The sequence below is a fragment of the Mobula hypostoma genome, chromosome 13 (genome assembly GCF_963921235.1).
Source record: "Mobula hypostoma chromosome 13, sMobHyp1.1, whole genome shotgun sequence".
NCBI lineage: Eukaryota > Metazoa > Chordata > Chondrichthyes > Myliobatiformes > Myliobatidae > Mobula > Mobula hypostoma.
Window position 1 is genome coordinate 76,297,853 of NC_086109.1, and position 27,770 is coordinate 76,325,622.

The 27,770-nt window shown below is 44.3% G+C and overlaps 1 protein-coding gene across 1 annotated transcript in view; it reads left to right on the plus strand.

The window, feature by feature from the left end:
• Nucleotides 1–27,770, plus strand: part of gnb5b (guanine nucleotide binding protein (G protein), beta 5b) — a 79,108-nt gene that overhangs the window by 33,995 nt on the left and 17,343 nt on the right. Inside the window, exons 7-8 of the mRNA XM_063065975.1 lie at nucleotides 1,600–1,732; nucleotides 22,354–22,497. Of these exons, the coding sequence (XP_062922045.1) occupies nucleotides 1,600–1,732; nucleotides 22,354–22,497 (277 nt within the window). The remainder of the gene's footprint in view (nucleotides 1–1,599; nucleotides 1,733–22,353; nucleotides 22,498–27,770) is intronic.

Here is a 27,770-nt window from a genome sequence, read left to right on the forward strand (position 1 = left end):
AACCCTAATCACAGGATAATTCACAATGACCAATTAACCTTCCAACCGGTACATCTTTGGACTGTGGGAGGAAACCAGAGCACTTGGAGAAAACCCATGCGGTCACGGGGAGAACCGTGACCCTTACGGGCAAACTCCTTACGGGCAGCAGCAGGATGTTGAGCAATGCACAGAAAAGTGCTGGAGGAACACAGTGAGCCGGGGAGCATCTATATTGGGGAATAAAGAGTCAACATTTCAGGCCACAACCTTTCATCAGGACTGAGAAGAAAGGGTGCAGACGCCAGAATAGGAAGGTAAGAGAGGGAAAGGACTATAAGCTGGTAGGTGATAGGTGAAGCGAGGTGAAAGGGAAGATGGGCAAGTGGGAATGAAGTAAGAAGCTGGGAAGTGATAGGTAAAGAACTGAAGAAGAAGGAATCTGATTGGAGAGGACAGTGGACCATGGCAGAAAGGAGAATGAGAACAATGATGTTGCCAGGACTTGCTGATCTGAGTTATAGTGAAAGGGTGAATAGGTTAGCACACTTTTACCTAGAGTGCAGAAGAATGGACGGAGCTCTTATAGATGTATACAAAATAATGGAAGGTATAGATAGGGTGAATGCATGCAGGTCTTTTCACCTCAGGTTGGTTGAGGCTAGAACTAGCGCTCATAGGTTTTGTGTGAAAGGTGAAAAAACCTCAGGGGAACTTGAGGGGCAACTTCTTCACTCAGAGGGTAGTGTAATTGTGGAATATGCCAGCAGAAATGGTGGATGCAGGTTCATTTAAAAGAAATTTGATAGGTACATGCCTGGGAGAGGTATGAAGGGCAATGATCTGGGTGCAGGTAGATGGGGCAAGCTGAAGATTGGGCTAGCATCAACTGGATGGGTTGATGGGCCTGTTTCTCTGCTGTAGTGCTCTATGACTCTAAATATTGTTATTGTACCTGTCTCAACCACACCCCCCTAGCTGCTCGTTCCATTTATACACTTCACTCTGTGAGAATAATCTACTCCTCAGGTTCCTTTTAAACCCCTTTTCAGTAGTTATTGATTCCCCTTCTTTGGGACAAGCATTGTGTGCATTCAGCATATCGTTAACATGCAGCTCACTAGAAAATTGTAGTGCTGGTATATGCAAATTCTGGAGTGGAAATAAGCACTGATGTTCCAGGCTCGGGAGTTGACCTGTATTTAATATGCGAGGTCCTTAATATGCTGTCTCTTTTTCTACGTTTAACACATCCAGCCTTTCACATTCATTTCCCTTGCGGAACAGCCTTCCCTCATTTGGGTGGTCCCAAGTGTGTGCCTGCAGAATTTATGAGGCAGGCACCCTGAAGATCATTCATAGGAAAGTAAACCTAATTGGATAGTTCTGGCTCTGTCCTGTGTAAGTTAATGCACATTGGAGTCAGTCATCTGCAGTGGCGGCAAAGTTCCCTTCCTGCTTGCTTTAGAGGGGTGGGAGGATGGGATGAGAAGAGAGAGATCCAATTGAAGAGCTAGCACTGCATTGTTTTGATGGGCTGAGTGTCCTCGATGCTGTCATTTCCGTGTTTCTAGAAAATTTTAAAGAGTTGCATCCTGGAATTCTCTTTAACATTTCCAGCGGTTTGGACAACAAGTGCTCTGTGTATCCACTGACCTTTGATAAAAATGAGTCCATGGCGGCCAAAAAGAAATCCGTTGCGATGCACACGAACTATCTGTCTGCTTGCAGCTTCACTAATTCTGACATGCAGGTAAGACTCCGCTTTAAATGAGAATAATGTTTCCTTAAGGCAAACTGCAAAGTTGGGAATTTGAAAACTGAAGCAGAAAATGCAGGGGAAACTCAGCAAGTCAGGAAGGAGCTGAGGTTTCACGTTGACCAAATCTGAGGGCCACCGACTCGCTCCTCTCCTCAGATGCCGACTGACCTGCTGAGTAGTCTGAGCACTTTCTGTTCTTGCTAATTGTCGAGCTTGGGGATCTTTATCCAGTCAAGCTTACAGCGCTTCCAGTTCCAGAGCCGGGGGAAAAGGCATCGGGAAATAAAAGTCAAGGTCAAAGAAAGGGACTTGGGTCCATTGAGAATCAGAATTCCACCATTCTATTTTTCCTAATGCCCAATCCAGCCCCTTCAGAACATCCAAATATTTGGATATTTCTGCCTCTGGGGGATCCTTTCCACCCATTGAGACTCTGGATACAGAGGTTCTTTGTTGTTTTAAAAGCGTTCCCTCATATAAATCAAGCCATACTTTCCTGGTTTGTTCGGAAGTAGTACCCAAGGTTTGATCCATCCGTGGGAAAGATGCAAGGGCCTGTATCACAGTTCATCCCGAGCAGCCTCATAACAGAGGGCTATTTGATCCATGGCCTTCCCTGGGGCACGCGCAGAGATGGACATCAAGCACGGCTGGAAGATCGTCAGCTCGGTGAAAGGCGCCCTGTGGGCTGCCAGAACATTGAGATGTCCGTGGAGGAATGCTGCCGGGAGGCACTTTCCGAGCTGCTAGAGCACGTCCAGAGGGACGCGCGGAAACTTGGTGCAGCCACTGCAAGGGCTCTGTGGGGATGGACCACAGTATAGGCTTCTTCCACTACTGGACAGAGAGGGGCCGGGTTGGGTGAGGAAGCCCCTCAGTTATTGTGGTAGTCGATCACCCCGGGGGTGGGGTGGAGTGGACATGAGTGGCAACAGTGCTGTAGGCTTGAGAAATGAAATAGAACATGACTTAAAAGGTATTGCATGGTTTACTCTTATGAATAATTTTCGTGATTGTGGATAAAGTTTATGTTGGAATTTCAAAAAATATTCGAGTATCGTGCGGGACTTGGTGCAGCCGCTCCTTAATGTATTTTCTGACCCACCTCTGTGCCACCTACTCCTACTGCTTCCCGAGTTTGCTGCTGTCGTGACTGTACGTTTAGTAGGATTGGCTTTGCTATCCCAGTCACTAACAGGGCTTGGAAATGGAAGAGTTCAATGCAAACTGCAGGACAGTCGTGCTCAGCCTGGGCTTGGCCCCTCCTGTTTTGAAGCTACTGCTCTCTGAATACACCCTGCTTTTCACAGAGACGTGCGAGGCTATGGAGCCATACCTTCATTCATTCAGACGCAGCGCGGAATAGGCCCTTCCGGCCCTTTGAACTGCGGCGCCCAGCGACCCCCGCTTTAACCTTAGCTTAATCACAGGACAGTTCACAGTGACCAATTAGCCTGCCAACTGGAGCATCTTTGAAGTGTGGGAAGAAACCCACGCGGTCACGGGGAGAACGTGCAGACAGCGCCGGGAATACACAGCGTGGAGGTAGGTCCTTCAGTCCACTGAACCCGTGCTGGCTAGCAAGCAGCCATTTGCTCTAGTTGTGCACGAGTTTCCATTTTATTCTCTGCACCTTCCTATCAGCTCCACCGCTGCACACTAGGGACAATTTGCAGCAACTGATTAAGCTGCCAACCGCAACGACTTTGGGATGTGAAAGAAAACTGGAGCACGGTGGGGGGGGAGGGGGGAAGGGGGGAAGCATGGACACTGCAAAATCCTTACAGATAGAATCCAAAGTTAGCACGGAACCTGCGTCACTGAGCTAGGCAGTAGCTCTACTCACTGCACTGCTACGTCCTTCTTCATACCCAAGATAAAAGCCTTTCAAAAATTCAGTTCAATACTCTTATCATTTGCTGGTCCTGTCTTTAACTGATCTTAGCCGAGTGTCTTGGGCAGTTTTTTTTGCCATTGAAACCTGCTGTGACTGAACAGCCCTGAGGATTTTTGTTTTTGGTTTACCGAGCCCGTGTTTCTTTGAGAAACTTCACTGTGTTTCAGAATGCGTTGCAGAAAGCCCAGGTGCCCAGTGTTTCTGCTTTCAATGTTTTCAATGTAGCCAGCAGAGCCTGAGCTTCCTCTCTACCTCAGGGTACACACCACCTGGCTTAACGTTTGCAGAAAAAGAAGGTATTCAAAAGATTCATTATACTGCCATTCTCCATCCCAATCATAATTATGCACTCCGGAGATTATATTTCAAATATATTTACCCGACTCACCTCAATCCCCCTTAAGCCATAAGATCATAACACACAGGAGCAGAATTAGGCTAATTCGGCCCATCGAGTCTGTACCACCATTCCATCATGGCTGATCCCGGATCCCACTTAACCCCTTTAGTTTAATTCAGAAATGGTTCCCAGGAGAGCTGGCTTTTAGTGGTGTGACAGGCCGTGTGGCAGGTTTATGTGAGGCCCTCCGAGCAGTAAACTCTGCCAGCGCTGTGAAGTGCGATGTGACGATCTTTGTGCGCCTTGTGAAAGCCAAATGATATGTTAGTTCACTCCTGCCCTTGTGGAAGAAGGAGAGGACTTTGGCTGGCTTGTGGATATTGGTGAGGTGCAGGGGTGAGATTGTGGGACTGGGGTAGGGAGAGGGTTGGACTGCGATTCAGTGGAGACAAGGCTAATCCTGAGCAGACTGGACCAGGATTGGGGTATGGTTGTTTGGAATGATGACTGAGTGGAAGGGATGGATAAAGATGGGTTGGAAAGGTGGACCAAAGACAAACTAGGCTGATGGGTGGAATCAAACACTTAAAACAGACCTTAAGTAAGAACCTACTTTAAACAATGGATGCCACAGACTTGCTGCCATTGCACTGGGGAATGTCAGGCCCTTTTGAACCACCGGGGTTTGCTTCAGCGTTTAAAACTCTGCCTTTTGTTTACACAGGACAATTTTTTTTTGCAAGTGACACCAGAGGGTGTGTTGCACGTAGTTTGATATTGATGTGCGATCCCAGAAGCTGTTTGCAGTGCAGTGTTGGGTACACGGAGAACCAGGAACAAAAGTCTGGATGGGTGCCTTTGGTACTCTGTGTCTCTACCATTGTACCAATTAGTTTTTTGATAACTTTCCTGACATTGCAAACAAGAATACTGCACTACATGGTAGGATTTGTAAGGTGAGCTATTATAATCCCTTTTGAAAGGTTGTTGGCAGGAGATAGAAGTTTGATATTTTATAAACACGAGATTATGCAGCGCTGGAAATCCAGAGAAACTCAGCAAGTCGGGCAATATCTAAGGAGAGGAGTGGAGTCGATACTTCAGCCTGAGAGGAAGGGAGGGGAAGGCAAAATAAGAAGTTTGAGGAAGGAGAAGGTGATCGGTCAGGCCAGGTTGGGTGAGGGTAGATGAAGTATGAAGTGAGAAGCCGGGAGGTGAGTGGTGGAAAAGGTAAAGGCCTGAAGAAGAAGGAATCTGGTAGGAGAGGAGAGCGGACCATGGGAAAAAGGGAAGGAGGAGGGGCTTGAGAGGAGGGTGAGGGGCTCTAGAGGGAGGTGAGGAGAAGAGACAAGGTAAGAGGGAAACCAAAATGGGAATGGAAAAGGAGAGAAGTGGGGAGGGAAGAAACTACCAGAAGTTGGAGAAATCAATATTCATGATGCCAGGTTTAACTTGCTTGTTCCACCTTCAGAACGTAGGATTCCCTTCCACTCATCTGTTGAAGTGAATTCAATAAACATTTTTGCTCAAGTTCTTCTGCTCCTTTCCCTTTAAGCAATTAGACCAGGTCACGTGTTAGTGCAGGAATGACCATGGAATGCTGGTTTTAGGTGTAAAAGCGTACTTTGCCGTCTGGGCTAGGCCACCAACAGTTTCCACAGCTCACCAGTGTCCATTCACATGCTAATTGCCAGAGCACACTTTGGGAAACCACCCCTAACAAATGTATCACTGTGACAGCGTCAAGACTGACCTCTTAAAGCTGACGTATCTGAACTGACTCGCTGTTCCCTCTAAGCTGTGCAGGTGCACAGCCGCGCTGTAATGGAAATGTTCCGGCGCACGTAGCAGTTGTTGCCAAGCAGTTGGAACTTTATATAATGTTTTATTAATGTGCCACACAGTTTTCAGGCCATGTAAAACTTTCCTGCTTAGAGCAGTGGTTGATCTGCTCAGCTGTAAAAATATTTAGAGGGATCATTGCTTGGGTGCCTCATTGGTCCTGTGGACCGGAGGTGATTTACAACAGACTGGCCAATACTTACATCACCAAAAATTATAGGTTGTCTGGGCGTTACCATGTTTGTGGAAACTTCCTGGTCAAAATCCATTACATTTCCCTTAACACATCAATCACATTCCAAAATGTCTTTCATTGTCAGGGGATGTCCAGAAGCCATGAATGGTGCTCTGTGAATTAAAGATTTTGTAGCATTTTTCCTTTTGTGTGACTCCTATCGTCAGTGGCGGTGTCTGATCTAAATTATTCTTACCGACTTTTACTGGTGTGCCTCTGATCAGGAGAAGCAGCTCAGAATGGAGAAGGGCAATTAAATAATTAACAAACATTTTCTGTTCATGTGTCATTAACTGTTTTAGAAGGTGACGTTTGATGAGGAGAACTCACCTCTTTCCTTCTCTGAAGAGTGAGGGGTAATTGACAGGTTTCATAGACATTTGCAGTTTTTGCAAAACAAACCTGTATTTATGCATTTATGTGTAACAAATATAATGGCCATCAAATTCCATCATGCAGAGTGTTTACTGGGTGCTGTTGATTGATTTTGAAGTTCATTTGTGGTTTGCCATATGAATAACATGTTCGCACACGAAGAAAATTTAGCATTGATGTAGAAAGACATGTGATATGCTATTGCTGCTGCTTTCTTGGCACTGACACCAGCAAAATGAACTGTTGTGTTCTCACGGAAAAAGCAGATGGAAGGAAATGTCCTTGGGCAAGAGCTCAAGGACTAATCCTTTCTTGAGCAGCCTCTGGTATGTTCAGGACTGAAGGAGACATTTCCAGGGGACCAGTTGCCTTGAACATTGGAGGTGAGGTCTTCTGGTAATGTTAAAGAAAGATCCTAACCTTTCTAACTTTGTGTCCATCTCCATGATGCCCAACTGTTTGGGACCATTCTCCCATCATTCTCAATGAAAGGTGAAAATAACCTAGATAAGCTAGTTGGTAGTGGTTGCCCGTGACAACAAGCACTTTGAGAACTCCTGGCATGGCAGATGTCCTGCATAGAAGTTTCAAACATACATCACGTGGCTTTTGACATCAATGTTGTGCACCTGTTGTGCACAAGTGCATTACACACACAGATAAAACCATGATACAACTTCAGAGTTTGTATTTCTTGTGTAACAGTGGTGCTAGAAAGTTTGTGAACCCTGTAGAATTTTCTCTGTTTCTGCATAAACATGATCTAAAATATGATCCGAACACTTAAGTCCTAAACCTTAGTAAAGAGAACCCAATTAAATTAATAACACAAAAACATTATACTTGTTCATTTATTTATTGAGAAAAATGATCCAATATTACATGTATTGGTTGGAAAAAGTATGTGAACCTCTGAAGTAATGCCTTCTACAAAAGCAATTTGGAGTCAGGTGTTCCAAACAATGAGATGAGATTGGAAGTGTGGTTAAAGGTGCCCTGCTCTATAAAAAAGGCTTATAATGCCAAGTTACTGACAGAGTCTGCTCTTCTCAAGAAAGATCTGTTTATGTGCACCATGCCTCGATCAAAACGACTTTCGGAGGACCTTAGAAGAAGAATTGTAGAGATGCATGAAGCTGGAAAAGGCTACTTTAGCATTTCTAAAGACCTGAGTGTTCATCAGTCCACAACAAGAGAAATTGTCTACAAATGGAGTACTGTTGCTACTCTCCCTAGAAGTGGGCATCCTGCAAAGATCACACCAAGAGCACAACGTGCAATGCTGAAGGAGGTGAAAAAGAATCCAAGTGTAACAGCAAAAGGCTGCAGAGATCTTCATAACTTGCTAAAGTCTCTGTTCATGTGTCCACTATAAGAAAAACACAATGAGAATGGTGGTCGTGGAAGGACACCATGGCGGAAACCACTGCTCTCCAAAAAAAAACATTGCTGCACATCTCAAGTTTGCAAAAGACCACCATCTGGGACAGTGTTCTATGGAAAGATGAGACAAAAGTTGAACTTTTTGGCAGAAATGCACGTTGCTATCTTCAGAGAAAAAAAGGGCACTGCACACCAACAGCAAAACCTCATCCAACTGTGAAGCATGGTGGAAAGAGCATCATGGTTTGGGGGTGCTTTTCTGTCTTACAGCCTGGACAGCTTGTAATCATTGAAGGAGCAATGAATTCAAAATTGTATCAAGACATTTTACAGGGGAATGTCAGGGTAGCAGTCCACCACTCGAAGCTTAATAGATGTTGGATAATGCAACGGGACAATGATCTGAAAGACAAGAGTAAATCAACAACAGAACGGTTCAAAACGAAGAAAATTTGTGTTTTGGAATCGCCGAGTCAAAGTCCTGACCTAAATCCTGTAGAAATAATGTGGAAAGACCTGAAGAAGCTGTTCAGGCAAGGCGGCCCAGCAACATCTCAGAGATGAAGCAGTTTTGTAAGGGGGAATAGCCTAAAATTTGTCCCAAGTTGTCGTGCAGGATTGATCAACAGTTACCGGAAACATTTGGTTGAAGTTATTGCAGTACAAGGGGGTCACAGCAATTACTGAAAGCAAAGATTCACATACTTTTGCCAACAAATACATGAATAAATAAATAAATGAGTAAGTATAATTTTTTGTGATATTTATTTAATTGGGTTCTCTTTATCTCATTTTAGGGCTTACATGATGATCTGTTCACATTTTAGGTTACATTTATGCAGAAATAGTATAATTATACAGGGTTCACAAACCTTCTAGCACCACTGTAGGATCTAAAAGTTACAGCTGTCTCTGCATACAAAAATTGCTGCCCACAGTCCTAGAGTTAATTGACACAAGCCCCATTTGTAGTGTGATTTCTGTGTACCATTCCTATCTTTTAGAATTTATAAATCAGTGACTTGTGTGCCTTTGAACACAACCCATTTCTGGAAGGAAGTGATGTTTGCATGGTAGAGCTAGTATTTTGAACTCTGACTCTGAAATTCAGGCACCATGTTGCATGGTCTGTGCAAATGATGGGAGTGAATTATTTATTTAGGCATCCATTAGTCTCGTGCGACCATGGATTTGCGCCTTGGAAAGTTTCCAGGGCGCAGGCCTGGGCAAGGTTGTATGGAAGACTGGCAGTTGTCCATGCTGCAAGTCTCCCCTCTCCACACCACCAATGTTGTCCAAGGGAAGGGCAGTAGGGCCGATACAGCTTGGCACTGGTGTCGTCGCAGAGCAACGTGTGGTTACGTGCCTTGCTCAAGGACACAACACGCTGCCTCAGCTGAGGCTTGAACCAGCGACCTTCAGATCACTAAACCAACACTTGGCCACGCGCCAACACACCGAGTGGAGTTAGACTTAAATGAATGAAATGGACAAAATGGAGGAAAGAGGGAATGAGAGACAAAAGTGGGGGAGGAATGAAATTTAAGTAAAGGAGCTCCTTAAGAAAAAACACAGAAAAGGGGAAGGGAGCAAAAGTGCAAAGATGATGAGAAAGAAAATGAAGGAAGAAAGCAAGGGAAATGAAGGAGAATAGTGTCAGATGACTTGCTGTGAAGCTAAACCACTTGCAATATTTATGAGGCAATTAGATAAATACCAGAATAGTAAAATATTAAAGAATTCAGTTTAAAAAAAGGAAGCATCAATTTGAAGAGGCATTTCCATTTGGAAGCTAGCGCCAGCACTGACTAATTGTCTTGAAATTCATGGTCGGTCAGTGGCACTAAATGTGTTATATCACTAGTCTGAATCAATGAGTTCCAGACAATCACTGATGAGAATTCTCAGCTGGTTTAGCTTTAATAAACAGCGAATGAATTTCTAGGCAACGCGATCTCCCTTGTAATGGGCATTTCAGTATTTTTGTCAGTTTAGCCACAACTATGAGCACTAATTTTCTCCATCAATTATCGCACAAAACATTTAGAACAGTGTTGTCACTAGAGCCCAAATGGTAGTTTAGCATTTAAAAAAAGGTGAATTGTGACTAGAGTTAATAGACTAGACAGGGGGGAGTTGTACATGGAAGAATTCTGCTCATAAGAATGACCTTTCTCATAAATCTTTTTGACTTAATCACTCCTGAGCTACATTCCTTTAAGCTTTAGTTTCCCACTGAACATCTGGCCACCTTTTTGCTTAAGTGAGCTATGCTATAAAATATTTAGTACAAGGTCCATTTACTGTAGGATGTAATCATTGTTCTGCATTTTGCCTTTGCTCGTCCATTTGATAACAGCACAATTTTCCTTAGGACATGTTCATAGGCTTCTCTGTTCTTGCTGTTGTACATTGATGGCTCTGAAGTCAGTTGTCATGGTAGCAGCTAAAAGTGTAAGATGTATCTGGAGACAACTGCTGTGAACCAGTGTGGTGGAGAAAATAAGAGGCTGATTTAATCAGTCCTGAGGGTTTAGAAAATTAATCTTGGTGAGTTATTATCCAGATAATTCACTGCAAAATGTTCAAATGTTGAGCACTATTCTAAAATTATATGCCCATATTCTGGCAAAAATAATCATAATTATTGCAAATCTCTAATCCTGTACATGAGGCTCTGTTCATTCATGGCTGATTACAGAGAAGATAAAAATACATTTCTGAGTTTTCTCAATGAAGGCGACCCTTGATGTGTGCACAGATATAAAGTATTCAGTGAATAAAAATCAAAGAAACTGCAGCTGCAGAAGTTATGAAATAAAACAAAATGTTGGAAACACACAAAATAAGGTGGAGGAAGGAACTGAGCGGGTCAGACTATGGTGATCAATAAACAGTCGACGTTTCAGACTGAGAGAAGGGTTCTGGCCAGAAATGTCGGCCCTCCCTGGATGCTTCCTGACCTGTTGAGTTCTTCCAGCATTTTGTGTGTATTACTCAGGACCAGCATTATAAGAATCTCTTACGTTATAAGAATGCTAGAAACACTGAAAGGTCAGGGTGCATCTGTGGAAAGAGGAGTGGGGTTAATGTTCCAGGTCAAAGACTCTACGGCTAAAATGTAAAATCTTTATTGATCCATTGATTGATTGATTGGAATAGGTCCTTCTGGCCCAATGAGCTGCATTTTCCAGCAACCCACCTATTTAACACGAGCCTGGTCGCAGGGCAATTTATAATCACCACCAATCAGCCTACGAACTGGTAGGTCTTTGAACTGTGGAAGTAAATTGGAGCACCCAGAGGAAACCCACTAGGGCATCGTGTGGTAAAGTGGAGATCTCCGTGATCTTGGAACACGAACTGCAGGCTCAAGCTGATGAGCTGAGTTTCCTCTGTTTGCGAAGCAGTACAGGGTTGAGGTGTGAAAATCTGCGAATGCTGGAAGTCCAAGTAACAGACATAAAGTGCTGCAGGGACTCAGCAGGCCAGGCAACACCTATGGAAAAGAGATGCTTTTGGTTGACGTTTTGGGCTGCAACCCTTCTTCAGAACTCGGGGGCGGGGGAAACAGGGTTGATATCAAAAGAACTTGGGCCAGCAGCGTGTCTTCAGCATGAAGCTGGTACTGGAGATCCTTCGCTGCAACTGTTGCATTGATAGAGAGGGGAAAGTTGACCAGTTAAAGAGTGTCTCACTAGATGGCACATGTGTACAGGAAATGGTAGCAGTGCTTCTCTCTCTCTCTCTCCCTCTCTCTCTCTCTCTCTCTCTCTCTCTCTCTCCCTCTCTAGAAGATAATATAGGTGGAAAGAATTTGCAGTTCTACAAAACCCAGTCATATGACTGGGGACATTCCAAGTGCATCATTCCTGCTTGAGGTGCGGCCCAGAACTGCATACAGAGCATATATCATAATTAAGTGAAACCTTGTCTAAAAATGAAAGTGCCCTCCAACACCGTGTTTATTATGTTGATAATTAGTTTTACTTAGCGCCTCTGGAATTGATGAATATTGAATGAAAGAAATGACTTCATAAAGTTTGGAATTTCAAGAATGAGAATGACCACCCATGTAAGCTGTGAGTAGTTCATTAAACCCATTTGGTGTACAGTGGATCATCAATCAATCGCTTCTGGGTAGACTATTAACCATTAGGAAGTGGACCCTGGCACATTCAGTGTGGCTGATGTTTGCCTGCTGTCAGCCATGCAGCTAATGATGTTAGAGGTTGCCTGTGCCCATCTGATGAGCTGGTTACCTGATACCAGCACACGTCTTCCCCGCTTGCTGAAGAAACTCGGGTCGACCCTTGACAATCGTTATGAGGTCACAAGGAGATCAGAAGGACATTGCCCAGGCCTTGGCAGCTGAAAGGCCTCCAGCTTCACTTTACAATGCTCGTTACTACGGGAGCTCCCTGCCGAGATCACAGCTTTCCTTGCCCGATCTGTGATAAGAGGCAGGAAGCTATCACTAGTTTTCGGATGCAGGAGACAATTGGACCAATTCATCCAGTAAATTGGTGGGAGTAAGGCGTGGAGGGAGTACACTCCTGCTATGACGATAGCTTCTTCGGCTGTTGTTCAGTAGTTGCCTGGGGAAAGTCTTCTCGGGGGAGGCTGGAGACCCAGAGGCCTGTCCTGGAGTGGGAGGACTGTCTATGTTTGTGAGTGGCTGGGTTGGATGGAGCAAAAGGACCTATTTTGCTCGTTGTTTTGTTGCTAGTTGTGTTTTGTGTTGTTCATTGTGGGCATGGGATGTTCAAAGTAAATTTGTTATCAAAGTACCTATACGTCACCATATACAACCCTGAGATTTCTTTTCTTGCAAGTGTTCACAATGAATCTAAAAGACACAGCAGAATCAGTGAAAGGCTGCTTCTTACAGGAGGGGCAGGTAATCAGTGTGCAAAAAACAACAAACTGTTCAAACGCAAAAGGATAATAATTATCATAAATAAATAAAGAAGCCATAAATATTGAGAACATGAGATGGAATCCTTGAAAGTGAGTCCATTGGTTGTGGGAACATTTCACTGATGGGGCGAGTGAAGTTATCATCACTGGTTCAAGAGCCCAATGTTTTAGGGGTAATAATTGTTCCTGAACCTAGTGGTGTGAGTCCAGAGGCTCCTGAACGGCAGCATTGTGAAGAGACTATAGCCTGGGTGGTGGGATTCCTTGACAATGGATGCTGCTTTCCTGTGACGGCGCTCTGTGTTGATATGCTCAATGGTGGGAAGGGCTTTAACCGTGATGAATTGGGCTGTATCCACTACTTCTTGTAGAATCTTCTGTTCCAAGGGCATTGGTGTTTCCGTACCAGGTTATATGGAGTCAGTCAATGTACTCTCCAGCACACATCTATAAAGTTTGTCAAGGTTTTAGATGTTATGCCAAACCTTTGCAAACTTCTAAGTCGCTGCCGCATGTTCTTCATGCTGGGGTCCAGGACGGATCCTCTGAAATGAAAACACTGAAGAATTTAATGTTGCTGACCCTCTCCACCTCCGATGCTCTGATGAGATCTGGCTCATGGACCTCTGGTTTCCTCTTCCTGAAGTCAATAATCAACTCCTTGGTCTTGCTGACATTGAGTGAGAGGTTATTGTTGTGGCACCACTCAGCCAGATTTTCAGTCTCCCTCATTTATGCTGATTGATCACCACCTTTCATTTGGCCGATGGCAGTGGTGTCATCAGAAAACTTAAATATAGCATCAGAGCTGTGCTTAGCCTCACAATCATAAGTATAAAGCGAGTAGAGCAGGTGGCTCAGCGTGCAGCCTTGCGGTGCACCTGTGCTGATGCAGATTGTGGAGGAGATGTTTTTGCCAATCTAAACTAATTGGGGTCTGCAAGTGAGGAAATCAAAGATCCAATTGCACCAATGGATATTGAGGTCTTGAAGTTTATTGATTAGCTTTGAGGAGATGATGGTATTGAATGCTGAGCTGTAGTCGCTAAAGATCATCCTGATGTATGCATCTTCACTGTCCAGATGTTTCAGGGTTGAGTGAAGAGCCAGTGAAGTGGCGCCTGTTGTTGGCTTGTTGTGAAGGCAGGCAAATTGGAGGAGATCCAAGTCACTTCTCAGGCGGGAGTTGATACGTTTTATACTTCGTCACAGTGGATGTAAGTGCTACTGGAAGATAGTCATTGAAGCAAGTTACCTTGTTCTTCTTAGACACCGGTATAATTGAAGCTTGCCTTGAAGCAGGTGGGTACCTCAGACTGCTTAAGCGAGCGGTAAAAGATCTTGGTTGTGATGCTAGGATACAATTACGTGATTAAATTCAAGTGTGGAAACGCTGATGGATTGCCTTGTTTACCTTTGGAAAAGGAAATACCTGAAATATTTACAAAAGAGAACATTCCTCCTGACGTATTCTCCCTAATGCAAATCAAAAGGCATACAGGGCAGAGAGAATCCAAAGGAATACCAGAAAAGACCCCACTCTGTCTCAGGTCTACATGGACACCCAAAATGGCTGGAATTTGCAGCAGGAATCCCAGTTCCCCAATTTTAACCAGTGCCACGATGAACTTGCCCTTGACAGGGGTTGCCTTATGTGGGGATTGGGAGTTGAAGTGTTGGAGGAGATACGTGCTGGTCATCTGGGCATGGTTAAAGTGAAAGCGATGGCTCAAAGCTTTGTCTGGTGACTTGGAATAGATCAGCAGATCGAGTAGCTTGCTATGCACTGTTCAGGATGACAACACATCCAGAAGATGCCAAGAGCAGTGCCTCTCCATCTCTGGGAATAGCCTGTATTGCGCTGACAGTGGGTTCATGTGGATTTTGCTGGACCATTCATGGGCAAAAATTTCTTGGTAGCTTTGGATGCAGCTACAAACTGGCCAGAAGTGTTCCCAATAGCCTCCACTACACCCTCGCACACTGTTGATGTGTTGTTTGATTGAGCATTCTTTGTTATTTATATAATGCATTGCAGTTTTATCTGTAAAAGTATGTAAATGGCATACAGTATGTTAACATGCCACTACGTGATATGTTAAAGTAAACAACAAACTAAGACTTGCATCTCTCAGGTCTCTTGTTTTCCTTCGAATTAGTTTTTATGTTTTGGAGTTTTATGTTCTGGGAGTGATGCCAAAGTCATTTTATCTCTTGGTGGTAAAGGTATGTATAGATCTTGGCTTGGGTTCTGCATTGTCATTTGGGGGCACCTCAGAAAGCCCAGGTGATGAACACAAATGGCCTTGCTGATTAAGGACTGGCCTTTGATGATTCTGACTGCCAAGCAGGTCAGCTAGAATATCTGGGGATGGAGGCTGCATTTCAGAGGGCAGTAGAACTTCAGGGGGTTTTGGTTGCAAAGACAAGGTTGCACTTGCCTTCATACTGTTAACTAGCTTATTGAAAGCAGTCATGTCTGTATTTTTATTGTAGTTGATTAGGACCAGTAAGAGTCTCTTCCACATGTTCAACTATGAGCGGAGTGGCAAGCTTCCTCTCAAATTCCATTTTGCGATCTTTCAGTTCTTCTTCCACAGACAAAACCAATCCAGTCTGTGAATCCTCCTTTAGTTTCTCCTTGTTGGCAGTGAGACAGACTGGACAGCAGTGATTTCACATCCACATTTGCTTTTTGCAGTATTTCTAAGACATCGACCTTTTTATTAATCTCCTTATTACCTTCTCATGATGGAATAGGAGCAAAGTAGTTTGCAAGCTGTGAAACAAGATTTAGGGCCCTGTGCTCCAGACCAGCAAGTCTGTCAAGTTCCTCATGGGGTAGACCGCAAGCTACTGGAGCAACTGCCTGGTCTTCTTATGTTACTTGAAAACCAAGCTGATGCCTAGATGGAGCATTTTAGTTATCATGAGAGACTGGATAGGTTGTGTGTAGGCACATGGAATGGAAGGGTATGAAGGGTTATGGTCCAGGTGCAGTTCAATAGGACCAGGCAGATTAACAGTTCAGCGTGGTCTAGATGGGGTGAAGATACTGTGCTGTAGTTTTCTATGTCTATGAAGATTGGTCATTTTGGTGACCTCCCAAACCCATGAGCTTTACCTTCAGAAGAGCAAGATTAATGGTATTGGAATTGGTTTATTATTGTCACATGTACTAAGATACATTAAAAAGCTTGTCTTGCATGCTGTCAATAGAGAACAAATCATTCTACAATGCATTGAGCTAGAATAAGGTAAAACAGTAATAATGTAGAATAAAGTGTAGAAGGAACTGAAAGGACCAAGACCAAAAAAATCCCCGTTGTATGACACAGTCCCCATTATTGGCAGTTCCTAGTTATTTTTCTTGGTAAGCTGGTGGGAAGATTGAGGAATACCTGACAGAAGTATGTAGAATTGGGAAAGCACGCAGATTCAATTGAATGATCCTGCAGAACTCTACATACCATGATTCAGATTGATTTATTACCCATACATCAATACATGCAGTGAAACAAACCATTTGCGTTAACAGCCAGCACAACCAAAGATGTGCTGGAGCGGCCCACAAGTGACTCCACCCGTCCTGGCGGCAAGGTAGCATGCCCACAAGGTCCAGCACAACAACGCAAGCAGCAACAACAACAAAACAGACCAAGACACCAACGGCAAATCAAGCCTCTTATCCAGTCTCCCACCCAGTTACACACAGACAGGTCTCCAGCCCCAGGACGGGCCACGTCCGGGTTCCCAGTCCTTCCAACCCGTGTGATGTGAGACTCACAGACGTCGGACTTCTGAGCTCCGGCCTCTGACCCAGACTCGCGAACCTTCAGTATCTGACCTCTGGACAAGCAGACCCAAACGCATGAGAGACAAAACCAACCGTTTCAACAAGGGAGGAAAGCAGTGGCTTCACGAAATCATTATTGATATCTTACCCGCACTAGAATCCTGATGAATTTGCTAGGAATACCTGACTGACGTAAGAAAAATTCTGAGGGTTATGGACGAGGAAACTTTCCTTAACAGTAGGGGTTTCTAAAACCAGAAAGCAATGGATGTAGGAGGATCAGAGAGGAGCCTGTTCACCCAGAGAGTGGTCGGAAAGTGGACTGCCCACATGGCTGGTGGAAGCAGGGAGCTTCACAACACCTAACAAGTATTTGGGTGTGTACTTTAATCATCAAGGCGTACAGGGCTGTGAGGCAGATGTAAGAAAATGGGATCAGTACACACATGCACATGATGATTGGCATGGAAACAGTTGTCTGAAGGGCCTGTTTCTGTGCTGTGTAACACTCTGATAATCCTACCACTCACTCGCATTAGGAGCAGTTTACAGTAACTAATTGGCCTTCCAACTAGATCAGTTTTGGGATATGGAAGGAAATGGTGGTTCTGGGAGAACGTGCAAACTCCACAGCGAACTGAGTGGCAGCAGCATTGACTCCTATTGTCAAGCTAATTTTCTAATGTGCGCTTTGATCTTGCCGGCACTGAGCTTGTCAATTTATGTTGTGTTTCAGTCTTCAAAATGTTTCTATTCTCGTATTGCCCAATTTTGATTTCACCAGCCCTTTCTAATCAACGGGTCACTTCATCATGTATGAATCACTAGGGAACATACTCTTAAGTAATTCAACCCACCAGGTTGGCTCAGACCAGCCTCTAGAATGGGTTCAATGAGTCCTTTGGGAAGGCGGAGCAGTGAGGTGTTGTGGGAGAAATTTTCCTATTTTCCTCAATTGGGTCTCCCAGGCAACTGTGCAAGGAAAAAAAAATTGTTTATATTTTTTTAGAGTGGCTGGAAAATTTATGAAGAGAACTTGCACATTTCCCCCTGAGGCTACCTTAAGTTCATCTGGTGCATGCAGGCCATGAAGAAGAAGTCATGGGTTAAGTGTGAAAGGTTTAAGGGGAACCTGATGGGAAACTTCTTCACTCAGAAGGTTGTTAGAGTGTGGAACGAGCAGTCAGCACAAGTGGTGCATGTAAGCTCGATTTCAACGTTTAAGAGAAGTTTGGATAGGTACATGGATGGTAGAGGTATGGAGGGCTATGGTCCCAGTGCAGATCAATGGGAATAAGCAGTTTAAATGGTTCAGCATGGACTAGATGGGCCAAAGAGCCTATTTCTGTGCTGTACTTGTCTATGACTCTAAGATCTCAATTCTTCCAGAAGATCCTGAAATCTTGCCAAAGTCAGAGGGCTTTCTGGTGGAGGTGCCATTATTGGATTCAGCACCCATAGGTTAAAGGAAAATATTCCTATCCCAATCATGACCCCAGCCGGCTGGTGGTGTAGTGGCATCAGCGCTGGAGTTCGGAGAAAAGTCTCCCGCGTTTAAATCCAGCCGCTCCCTTGCACACTTTCCATCCGTGCTGGGTTGAGCGTCGAGCTAGCACCTTGGCCTCGTAAAAATAAGAAAGCCTGCTAAAAAAAACACCCTCATGACGGCGTCCCGATGACTCTACTTGGAGTTAAGGGCTTTCTCCTTCAAGCATGACACCAGTAGTGTGAAAGGGAAGTCCAGTGGATTCTGGAAATCTGAGGTAAAAACAGAAAATACTGGAAATACTTTGCAGGTCTGGCACCGTGTGTGGGAAGGGAAACAATAAATATTTCACAGGAATGTTTTTTTGATATTTATGTGTTTTTATTCCTGTTAAAATGTGTGGATATAAAACTGCAATAAAAGCTTTGAATCACATGATGAAATCATAGATTTGAGTAGAACAACACAGATAGAGGTTCTTCCCAAGTCAGATGGTACTATTTCACTGTGGATTGCACCTTCAGTCCCCTTTCCCTAGGCCTTCCCCACAGCCCTGTAGGCTGCTTTCATAAGGACCTGAGCATTTCTGTTTTGAAAGCCCTGACTGAGTTTAAATTTTATTGCATGTAGCTTCCGGATCATCACCACTCTGTGTAAAAGATTCCTTAAATCCCTTGTGTTGCTTTTGCCTGTCATTTGGAGCCTGTGTTCCATAGAGCCAACTACAAGTGGAAACTGGTCAAACCTATCAAAACTGTATGACCTGATAAAGGGTCTCGGCCCGAAACATCAGCTCTTTACACCTTTCCACAGACGCTGCCTGACCTGCTGAGTTCCTCCAGCATGGCGTGTGTGTTACTCTGGATTTCTACTGCCTGCAGAAACTCGGGGCACCTCCACCAGAAAGCCCGCTAACTCTGGCAAAGGTTCAGGATCTTCTCGGCCTGTATGCACCAGACTAGCTCAAGGTAGCCTGAGGGGAAACTGCAAAGCTATTATGAACTTGTTCACCTCTGTCTAATCTTCTTTGCTTCAAAGGCAACACCCCAGCTTCCCAGCCTAAAATTGTAGCTGAAGTATCTCATCTCTGAAACCATTATAGAAAATCTACTCTGCATCTTCCTTAGAGTCTTCACATCCTTCCTAAACTGTGACAGCCAGAACCGGTGAGAGTGTTCTAGTGGTGATCCAGTGCAGTGCAATACTTTTGTCCTCTGTCTCTTTCTGAAGCTGTTATGCTTTACTATCTGCGTTCTCAATGTATTCTACCTCGTTCAAAGATTTGAGCAGAAATGCACTTGGGTCCCTCTGTTCCCATGCACCCTTCAGAACTGTACTCATTGCCCTGTTTGATGAAGGATCACAGACCTGAAATGCTAACTGTTCCTTTTTCCAAAGCTGCTGCCTGACTGGCTGGATCTTTCCAACATTTTCTTTTTTTTTATATTTCAGATTTCCAGTATCTGCAGTTCTTTAATGTTCTTTATCCTCATTCTTTCCAATAAAGTGAATCAAAGATAAAGATTAGCTTAATTTGTCATATGCACATCAAAACATGGAAACAGGCAGTGAAATGTGTCATATGTGCCAATGATCGACTCATCTGAGGATGACAAACACCGGAAGATCTGTAGGTGCTGGAAATCCAAGGTAGCACTTGCAGAATGCTGGAGGATCTCAGCTGGCCAGGCAGCATTAATGTAAAAGAGTAAGCAGTCGCTGTTTTGGCTTGACTCTTCTTCGGGGGATGACCCTTCCTTTCCAGTCCTGAAAAAGTGCCTGAAACAGCAACTGTTAACTCTCCTTCCGTAGCTGCTGCCTGGCCTGCTGATTTCCTCCAGCATTTTGTGTGTGTGTGTGTTACAGTCCGGAGCTGTGCTGGGAATGCTTCCGGCAGAAAAAATACCCTGTTCACAGCTCACTAACCCTTACTAATCCGTACGTCTTTGGAAAGTGGGAGGAAACCGGAACACCTGGGGGAAACCTACACAGTCATGGGGAGAACGTGCCAACTCCTTGAACCCCAATTGTTGGCACTGTAAAGCATGACGTTAGCTGCCATGCTCCCGTGCCCCCCACCATTTGGGCTTTGCCTTTCACATTCCACACTACTTCGTATTAAATTTCATCTGCAACCAACTCGCCATTTTATCTCTGTCAACGTGAATCACTGACTTTGTCACTGTTAGTCTTACCCTCAGTCGTTTAAGTTACCTGCTAATTTTTAACTTTGATCCTGAACGTCATTAATATGTGAAAGGAAAAGCATTCACCCCCAGAAGAGCCCTTGGCCAACCATCTTCTCATCTGAGAAGTAGTCATTTATATAAGTGATCTCTTTCCTTCACCCATGGGTCTCCATTCTCCTGACTAATCAGAAACGAACTTGCTGACATAATACAGGGTAAATAGCCGTCAGCACTCAGGGCATGTGGGACTCTGCTAGCAGTAAACTTCAGGAGAAGGGAACAGGGAAATTGTTCATTTCATTTTATTTACAGATAGTGTGCAGAAAAGGCCCTTCCAGCCTTTCAAACCTCACTGCCCAGCAACCCCTGACAACCTCCGATTTAACCCTAACCTAGTCACGGGGCAGTGTACAGTGACCAATTAACCTACTGACTGGTATGTCTTGGAGGAAACCAGAGCACCCGGAGGGAACCTGAAGATTCCGTGGGGAGGACAGAGGATGCTGGGATTGAACCACAAACTCCAATGTCCTGAGCTGTAATAGCACCCCACTATTGGCCACATTATTGCAGTATCGATCTATGACTGATTGTGAAGGTTCCAGAGGACATATATTTTGGAACAGACTACTGTATTAAAGAAAAACCTAGCCACATATGAGGATAATAGTAGGCCACTCAGCCCATCAAATTTGCACAAGCTTTTCTGCCAGACTTATCTGGCTCATCTGAGTCCTCTGCACTTTCCTGCAAATTTTTCAGTGATGTTCTTTTAATGTTAGAGAGAGACCACAACATTAGCTTATTTGCCCTCCTGGAAGTTGGCTTAAAGGGCAGTGAGCACTCGGCAAATTTTTCCAAACTTGTAGCCAGAAATGCACAACTCGGGCATTCAGTGTCAAGGGCATGTCATTGAGATATATTTAGTCCTTGATTTACTTCAGTCCTGCTTTGTGTAAAAAAAAATCGAGTTGATTTGGGGAATTTGGTGTTCCAATGTGATGTGACGTAGCACATTCATCAGGCTCCAGCTGAGGGACATCTGTGAGGACCTTGAGGAAATGGGTCTGAGTGATCATGTCCTGATCTTTAGTGGGTCTGGTGTCAGTATCTTGTTTAGGAGTCCTCAGTTGCTCAGTGTGTAACACTGTTGCTTCTGGTCTGCAAGCTTTAGATTCAAGTCCAACTCTGCTGCAGAACCAGAAGTTTGCTGACCATAGATTGGCTGCTGTGGTTCCTGCCTCACTACAGTGATTGTACATAAACAGTAGTGGTAAAGGAACAATTTTAGGTTGTGGGGGGTGCTATATAAATGCACATATACATCTTCAAAAGCTACTACCGATTGGTGGTTTTATTCAGCCTGTGGGAAATGGAAAACTTCTGTCATTTTTGGGCAATGCCACACAGTTACTGAAGCTGCTACCTTGCAGGTTTAATATGAACCCAGGCGCCATTTACATGTTCTCTCTGTGACTAGCCAGGTTTCACCCACATCCAAACACGTGAGGCTCGGCAAGTTATTTGGTCACTGTAAATTTCCTCTCGTCTGTAGGTGAATGGTAAAGTATATGGGGGAAGGAGCTGAAGAGAATGTAGGGAGAATGAAAAATAAAATTAATCTAGGATTAAGGTAAGTGAGTGGTTGATGATCGGCACAGACTTGGTGGACCAGGTGGCCTGTTCTGTGCTGTATCAGTCTATACGGGGCGCCACAGTAGCGTAGTGGTTAGTCCGATGTTATTACAGTCTTTGGAGCTCGGAATTCAATTCCGGTGGTGTCTTTAAGGAGCGTGTATTCTCCCTGTGACCAGCTGGGTTTCCTGCTCCAGTATCCTCTCACAGTCCAGAGACATACAGGTTAGTAAGTTAATTGGTCATTGTAAATTGTACTATGATTAAGCTAGGGTCAAATGGGTGGGTTGCTGGGCAGTGCTGTTCATTAGGCCCGAGGGCCTGTTCCATGCTCTATCTCTAAATAAATAAATCTGACTTTGAGGGGGAATTATTGGTAAGTGTAGGTGAGGATTTGTTCTACACCAGTCTAAATTGTATTTTGATTAGGTACGTTAACATGCGAAAGCTCTGTTCTTCACCTCTGCTCACTTGATAACCACCTTCTTAAACTTCTCCTGCTTCATCTCCTCAGATCCTGACATCAAGTGGTGATGGAACCTGTGCGCTCTGGGACGTGGAGAGTGGGCAGCTGCTCCAGAGCTTCCATGGGCATGGTGCTGATGTCCTTTGCCTTGACCTGGCACCCTCTGAGACAGGTCATACATTTGTGTCCGGGGTGAGTGACAAGAACGAGGGACACAGTTTACACTCTTTGTGGATGTGTGTGGGTAGAACACAGTGTGATCATGTTGTGATTGATTGTGTGTGATTCTGCATCATAGTGAGTAATTGTACTTCTTTATTTTTCAAAGTGTTTGCTTTCTACCGGATTTTTTGTTTAGTTTTGATCCAGGAAAGTGCGTGCATAATTACGATAGTGGCACAGTAGCATTGCGGTTAGCGCTATGCCTTACAGCACCAGGTTCAATTCCCGCCGTAGTCTGTAAGGAGCTTGTACGTTCTTGTTGTGACCGCGTGGATTTCCTCCGGGTGCTCCACCCCCCACCCCCAGGCATGCGATGTTGGAGCTGGAGTGTGGTGAAACTTGCAGGCTGCCCCCAACACAATCCTCAGACTGTGTTGGTTATTGAAACAAAACAATTTAATTCACCGTGCAATTGTCTTAGACACAAAAAGAGTCCATAGCTGGAGCTCCAAAGACTTTTGCACCATACTGTAGTAACTTTATGTATTGCTCTGTACTGCTGCCACAAAATAAATCATGACGTGTGAGTGATGATAAACCTGATTCTGATATGGGTCTCTATTGTGAACTGAGAGTGGGAGAGGGGGATTTGTAGTTGGGAAAAGGGGAAGGGAGAGGGGAGGGAGTGGGAAGCACCAGAGAGACATTCTGATCAATAAGCCTATTGTTTGAAATCAAATGATCTTGCCTGGTGTCTCAGGACTGGGTCTGCACTTGTGCCACCACCTATGCCTGGCACTCCTCTGCCAGGGGGCTGTTCCACAAACTTCCCGTGGAGCTCCACACTCGCCATTCCCAACATCCTTTGCTCTCGCCAGATCTTCGCTCTTTGCTCCACATTGACAAATACAATATTGTGCGAAGATCTTGGGCACTCTAACTAAACACAAGACTGTTGCATAGTACTGTACATGTGACAACAAAAGCTATTCTTTAAGTGGTTATCCTTCATGGGCATATCCCTGATATTAGACCAAAACTGAACTCACTCTGATAATGTGTAGATATGAATAAATTCCCTGTGAATCTCTTCCAATCATGTCTGAATTTAAATTATATCATTCACGATCCAAGGAAGGTGTACTTGCCTACAAAAATTACAGATCCAATTCTCTATCCTTCACAAGTATGTATCAGCAGCAGAACATTAACAAATTGCAGACAAGAAAGCTTTTTTTTAACCTCTTTGAGCTACAAAACTGCATTCAATGGAGCAGAAGTGGAGTGGAGGGCTTGGGGAAGGATTTTGTCTTTTCCTCAGCTGTAGGTGAAAGGAAGATCAATGTTTAGATTGAGCTATTTCACATTTATTTTCATTCCAAGTACCAAGAAATAAGAGAACACTACCATCTGGTGTGATAACCATCTAAAATCACCAAGTTTTAATTGAAGAAGATAATTGATTTCATTCACGGACTTGTATCTGCTAGACAGAACTCATTTGCTGTAATGTAACAAGGTGGCCTGCATGGTAAGTGTTGCTGGAAGGTGAACTCACACAATGATATGTCTAATTCAATCATTTTTCCCTTTGTGCCACTGAGAATTTCCCTAATTAGAGATGCTTTAATGACGTAAGCTCTTTGATTTAGTCGATACTCAAGAAGCACAACTAAATCATGTTGATTAATCTCATTAATTAGATTGGTAGATATCCCTCGCTCTAAGTGTTCATCCCTTATGTTATCAGCACACAGTGGTTGTAGTTTGGGCCATCTACAAAATGCCTGGCAATCACTTACTTGGCCACTCCAGCAACTGCCCCCTTTGCCACCAGTAATGACAGGAAGATGAACATAACCTCATATAAATTGCCTCCCCACCCCCGTGTCTCATACCATCTTGATTTGAAAATATGTTCGTCGTTCTGCTTAGTTTAGAATTCCTAGACCTCACTCTCCAACAGCTCAGGGTGGAGGACCTTCACAAGAAGGTGTTGTTCAAGAAGGTGGCTGACTACTGCCTTCTTGAGGACAGTTAGCGGTGTGCCGCAAATTCAGCGATGAACTGAAATCTAAACATTCCCCTTTTTAATGAAATGAAAGCATTCACCGGTCACCAGAATAACAACCCCCATCAATTCAGCTCAGTGGAATCATTGTAAGGCAGGTTGAGAGGTGGGAAAATCTTTCCATCTCTTATGAAGCTAGCTCTTAAAATTCCAGTCAAAAACACTTTGTGTTGTTGCAAAAACAATGAGACTTGCTCACTCCCAATGGCTGATTCAGGTACTTTCCTACTTCTCAGTTTTCGTGTTGTTGGGAAAGTACCAATCAATTTCAGGTAATGTTAGTGCAATGGTGCAGCACCATTTGAGGGTTTGATCATTGGAACTCATTAATCTTCTGTGGCAAGGATGAAATTAGTATGTTGAAGAGGAGGAGCACTTTCTTCCCGTCCAGCATGAAACAGCTGAAAATTGATTACTCAAATGATAGAAGGTTAGGATTAATGCCATAAGGGTAATATGAAGACTAGGAGGATTTATCGTACCTACAGCATTGTTGGAATACGAATTACATTACTGCAAGTAGTGACTTCAATCAGGACATCTAAAGATAAACAACCACTTGATAGAAGAAAATGATTGGAGGCTCAGGAAGGGTTAACAGAGATGATGGGGGCAGTTGCAGAGAGGGCACTTGCGTTAACCTGAGTGTCTAAGTGCTATGACAACACAGCTAAACTCTAAAGATGTAGTGCCTTGGCATCTTTTGTCAGGGTGTGATGTGTGACAAAGGACATCTGTGTTCAGATGTCGGGCTGGCAGATAATGAAGATTTGGGCTGGTGGCCCCGAGGGTAGCACCTTGTTGGCAGATTCTGGGATTGGAGACCAGTGCAGATGGATTGGTGAGACTGGAGTTTGAGGCCTAGTGTTCAGGCTCCCATCTTCAATGAGTGTGAGGCCGAGGCCTGGAATTCAGGCTCCTCATTTGCTCTCATGGGCAAGTTCTGGCATTGAAACTGAGGATTGAAGACTGGAAGTCGAGACCTGATGGCCATAATCCTGTGTCTGTGAATCCAGTGGGGAAATGGAAGGCAAAACGATTGCAAAACTGTGAGTCCGCTAGAGGCTGGAGGCTGGAGAGGGCCTTTCCTGGGGTTGGAGTCCTCTAGGTGCATGACGAATGGGTGAGAAGGAGGAACAGGGCTTGAAAAAACTTTGAATTTAAGACCAGCGTGCAACAGCTCACTGGTAGTTCAAAAGGCAAGAAGTTTGACTAAAAACATTACTAATAACACCTTTTCTGAAGTAAATTGTGGTAAATTATCACCGCAAACAATGCAGAGGCGAGCGAAGGTGAAGCAAATTCAAGGGATAAACCGTGCTGGTACGTTGCAGGGTCAACGCAGATGGGGTGAGCCATTCAGAGAGGAGAAGTCGAGGCAGAGGAGTTTTGATGCCTCTACAACTGGCCCAGGAGTGAGGTTGAATCGCTCTGGGCACCGAGCCAATTTGATGAAATCGAGAGCGGCTTTGGGTTGGTCAGCAAAATCTAGGCCCAGAGCTAGTCGCAGCGTGGTCTAGTCTTGGAGGCTTTTTCTGGATGGTGTCCGGGTCCTAGTGCGAGGTATGGTACACAACTTGGAGAATTTAATTGTCGGCCCAAAGACAGGGTGTCGGGATCAGAGGTAAGAGCTGATCTCGCTCGCTCTCTTGTGATGTTCACTCCTCTCTCCGTGGCGCTGAGGCTGTGAAGACCGCCCCAGCTGCTGTGCTCCATGCCTGCTAATATAATGAACTGATACCGAGGCATTGGGCCTTCTCTGCACATTGTGCGTTGGTCTTTATTTTTTGTTAATTGGTTTCTTTCATGTTTCTCGCTTTGTGGCTGCCTGATGCAAACAAATCACATGGTTGTATAATTCATTAAATTAGATTCAACTTCATTGTCATAATTTATAAATTCTTTGATAATAAATGTACTTCGAAACTGTCGTTTTAGCGCTTGTTGTGTTTTGAATTGCTTCTACGACTGTAACTAGTAATGATTATTAATGATTACCAGCAGCAGCATAGCACAGTGGTCAGTGTCATGCTATTACGATACCAGCGACCCAGGTTCAATTTTGCCATTCTCTGTAAGGAGTTTCGGTTTCCTCCGGATATGCGGCTTTCCTCCCACATTCCAAAAGATGTACAAATTAGTAGGCTAATTAGCCACGTGGGCATAATTGGGCAGGGCACTCTCTTTGGACTGGAAGAACTTGTTACCATGCTGCATTTCTAAATTTAAAAAAAAACTTTTGGTTTCCCTTTGGACAAATAAAGAAAGGCTCACCTCATCTTTCATCGTCACTATGTACGGTGGAGCTTCAGGTCCTAACCACAGGAAGGTCCGTTTTCTGTGTCACACCACTTCCTGTTCTGCACTTTCATTAAACATTGAATAGCAATTGTTTGATTTGATAATTGTGCCGTGCCCCACCACTGATTTTTACTACGTCCACTTCTGGAGGTTTGTCCACAAGTTTGAAAACCCAGGACAAACAAGCCTAGAAGTTGAATGAAATGATGATGGTTTTCCACTTGGGCCTGAGATAAAATTAAAGTTTGCAGTAGAATCATCTCATTGTATCGGGGGACCTTTATTTTGTTGGCAAAATTCCTTCTGGAGAAGGTGGTGGTGGGCATCCATCTTGGACAGTGGCAGTCCTGTTTGAACACAATGATTTGATATAACTGTGTGCTTGCTGTGATGTTTAAGAGGGCAGTTAAGAGTCAGCCATATTCCTGTAATTCTGGAGTCACATCTCAACCAGACCAGACCAGATCAAAGCAGCTGCGCAGGTTGACTCTGTGGTCAAGAAGGCATATGGTGTATTGGCCTTCATCAATCGTAGAATTGAATTTAGGAGCCAAGAGGTAATGATGCAGCTATATAGGACCCTGGTCAGACCCCTCTTGCAGTACTGTGCACAATTCTGGTCGCCTCACTACAGGAAGGATGTGGAAACTAAAGAAAGGGTGCAGAGGAGACTTACAAGGATGTTGCCTGGATTGGGGATCATGCCTTATGAGAATAGGTTGAGTGAACTTGGCCTTTTCTCCTCGGAGCGACGGAGGATGTGAGACGACCTGATAGAGGTGTATAAGATGATGAGAGGCATTGATGGTGTGGATAGTCAGAAGCTTTTTCCCAGGGCTGAAATGGCTGCCACAAGAGGGCACAGGTTTAAGGAGCTTGGGAGTAGGTACAGAGGAGATGTAAGAGGTATGTTTTTTACGCAGAGAGTGGT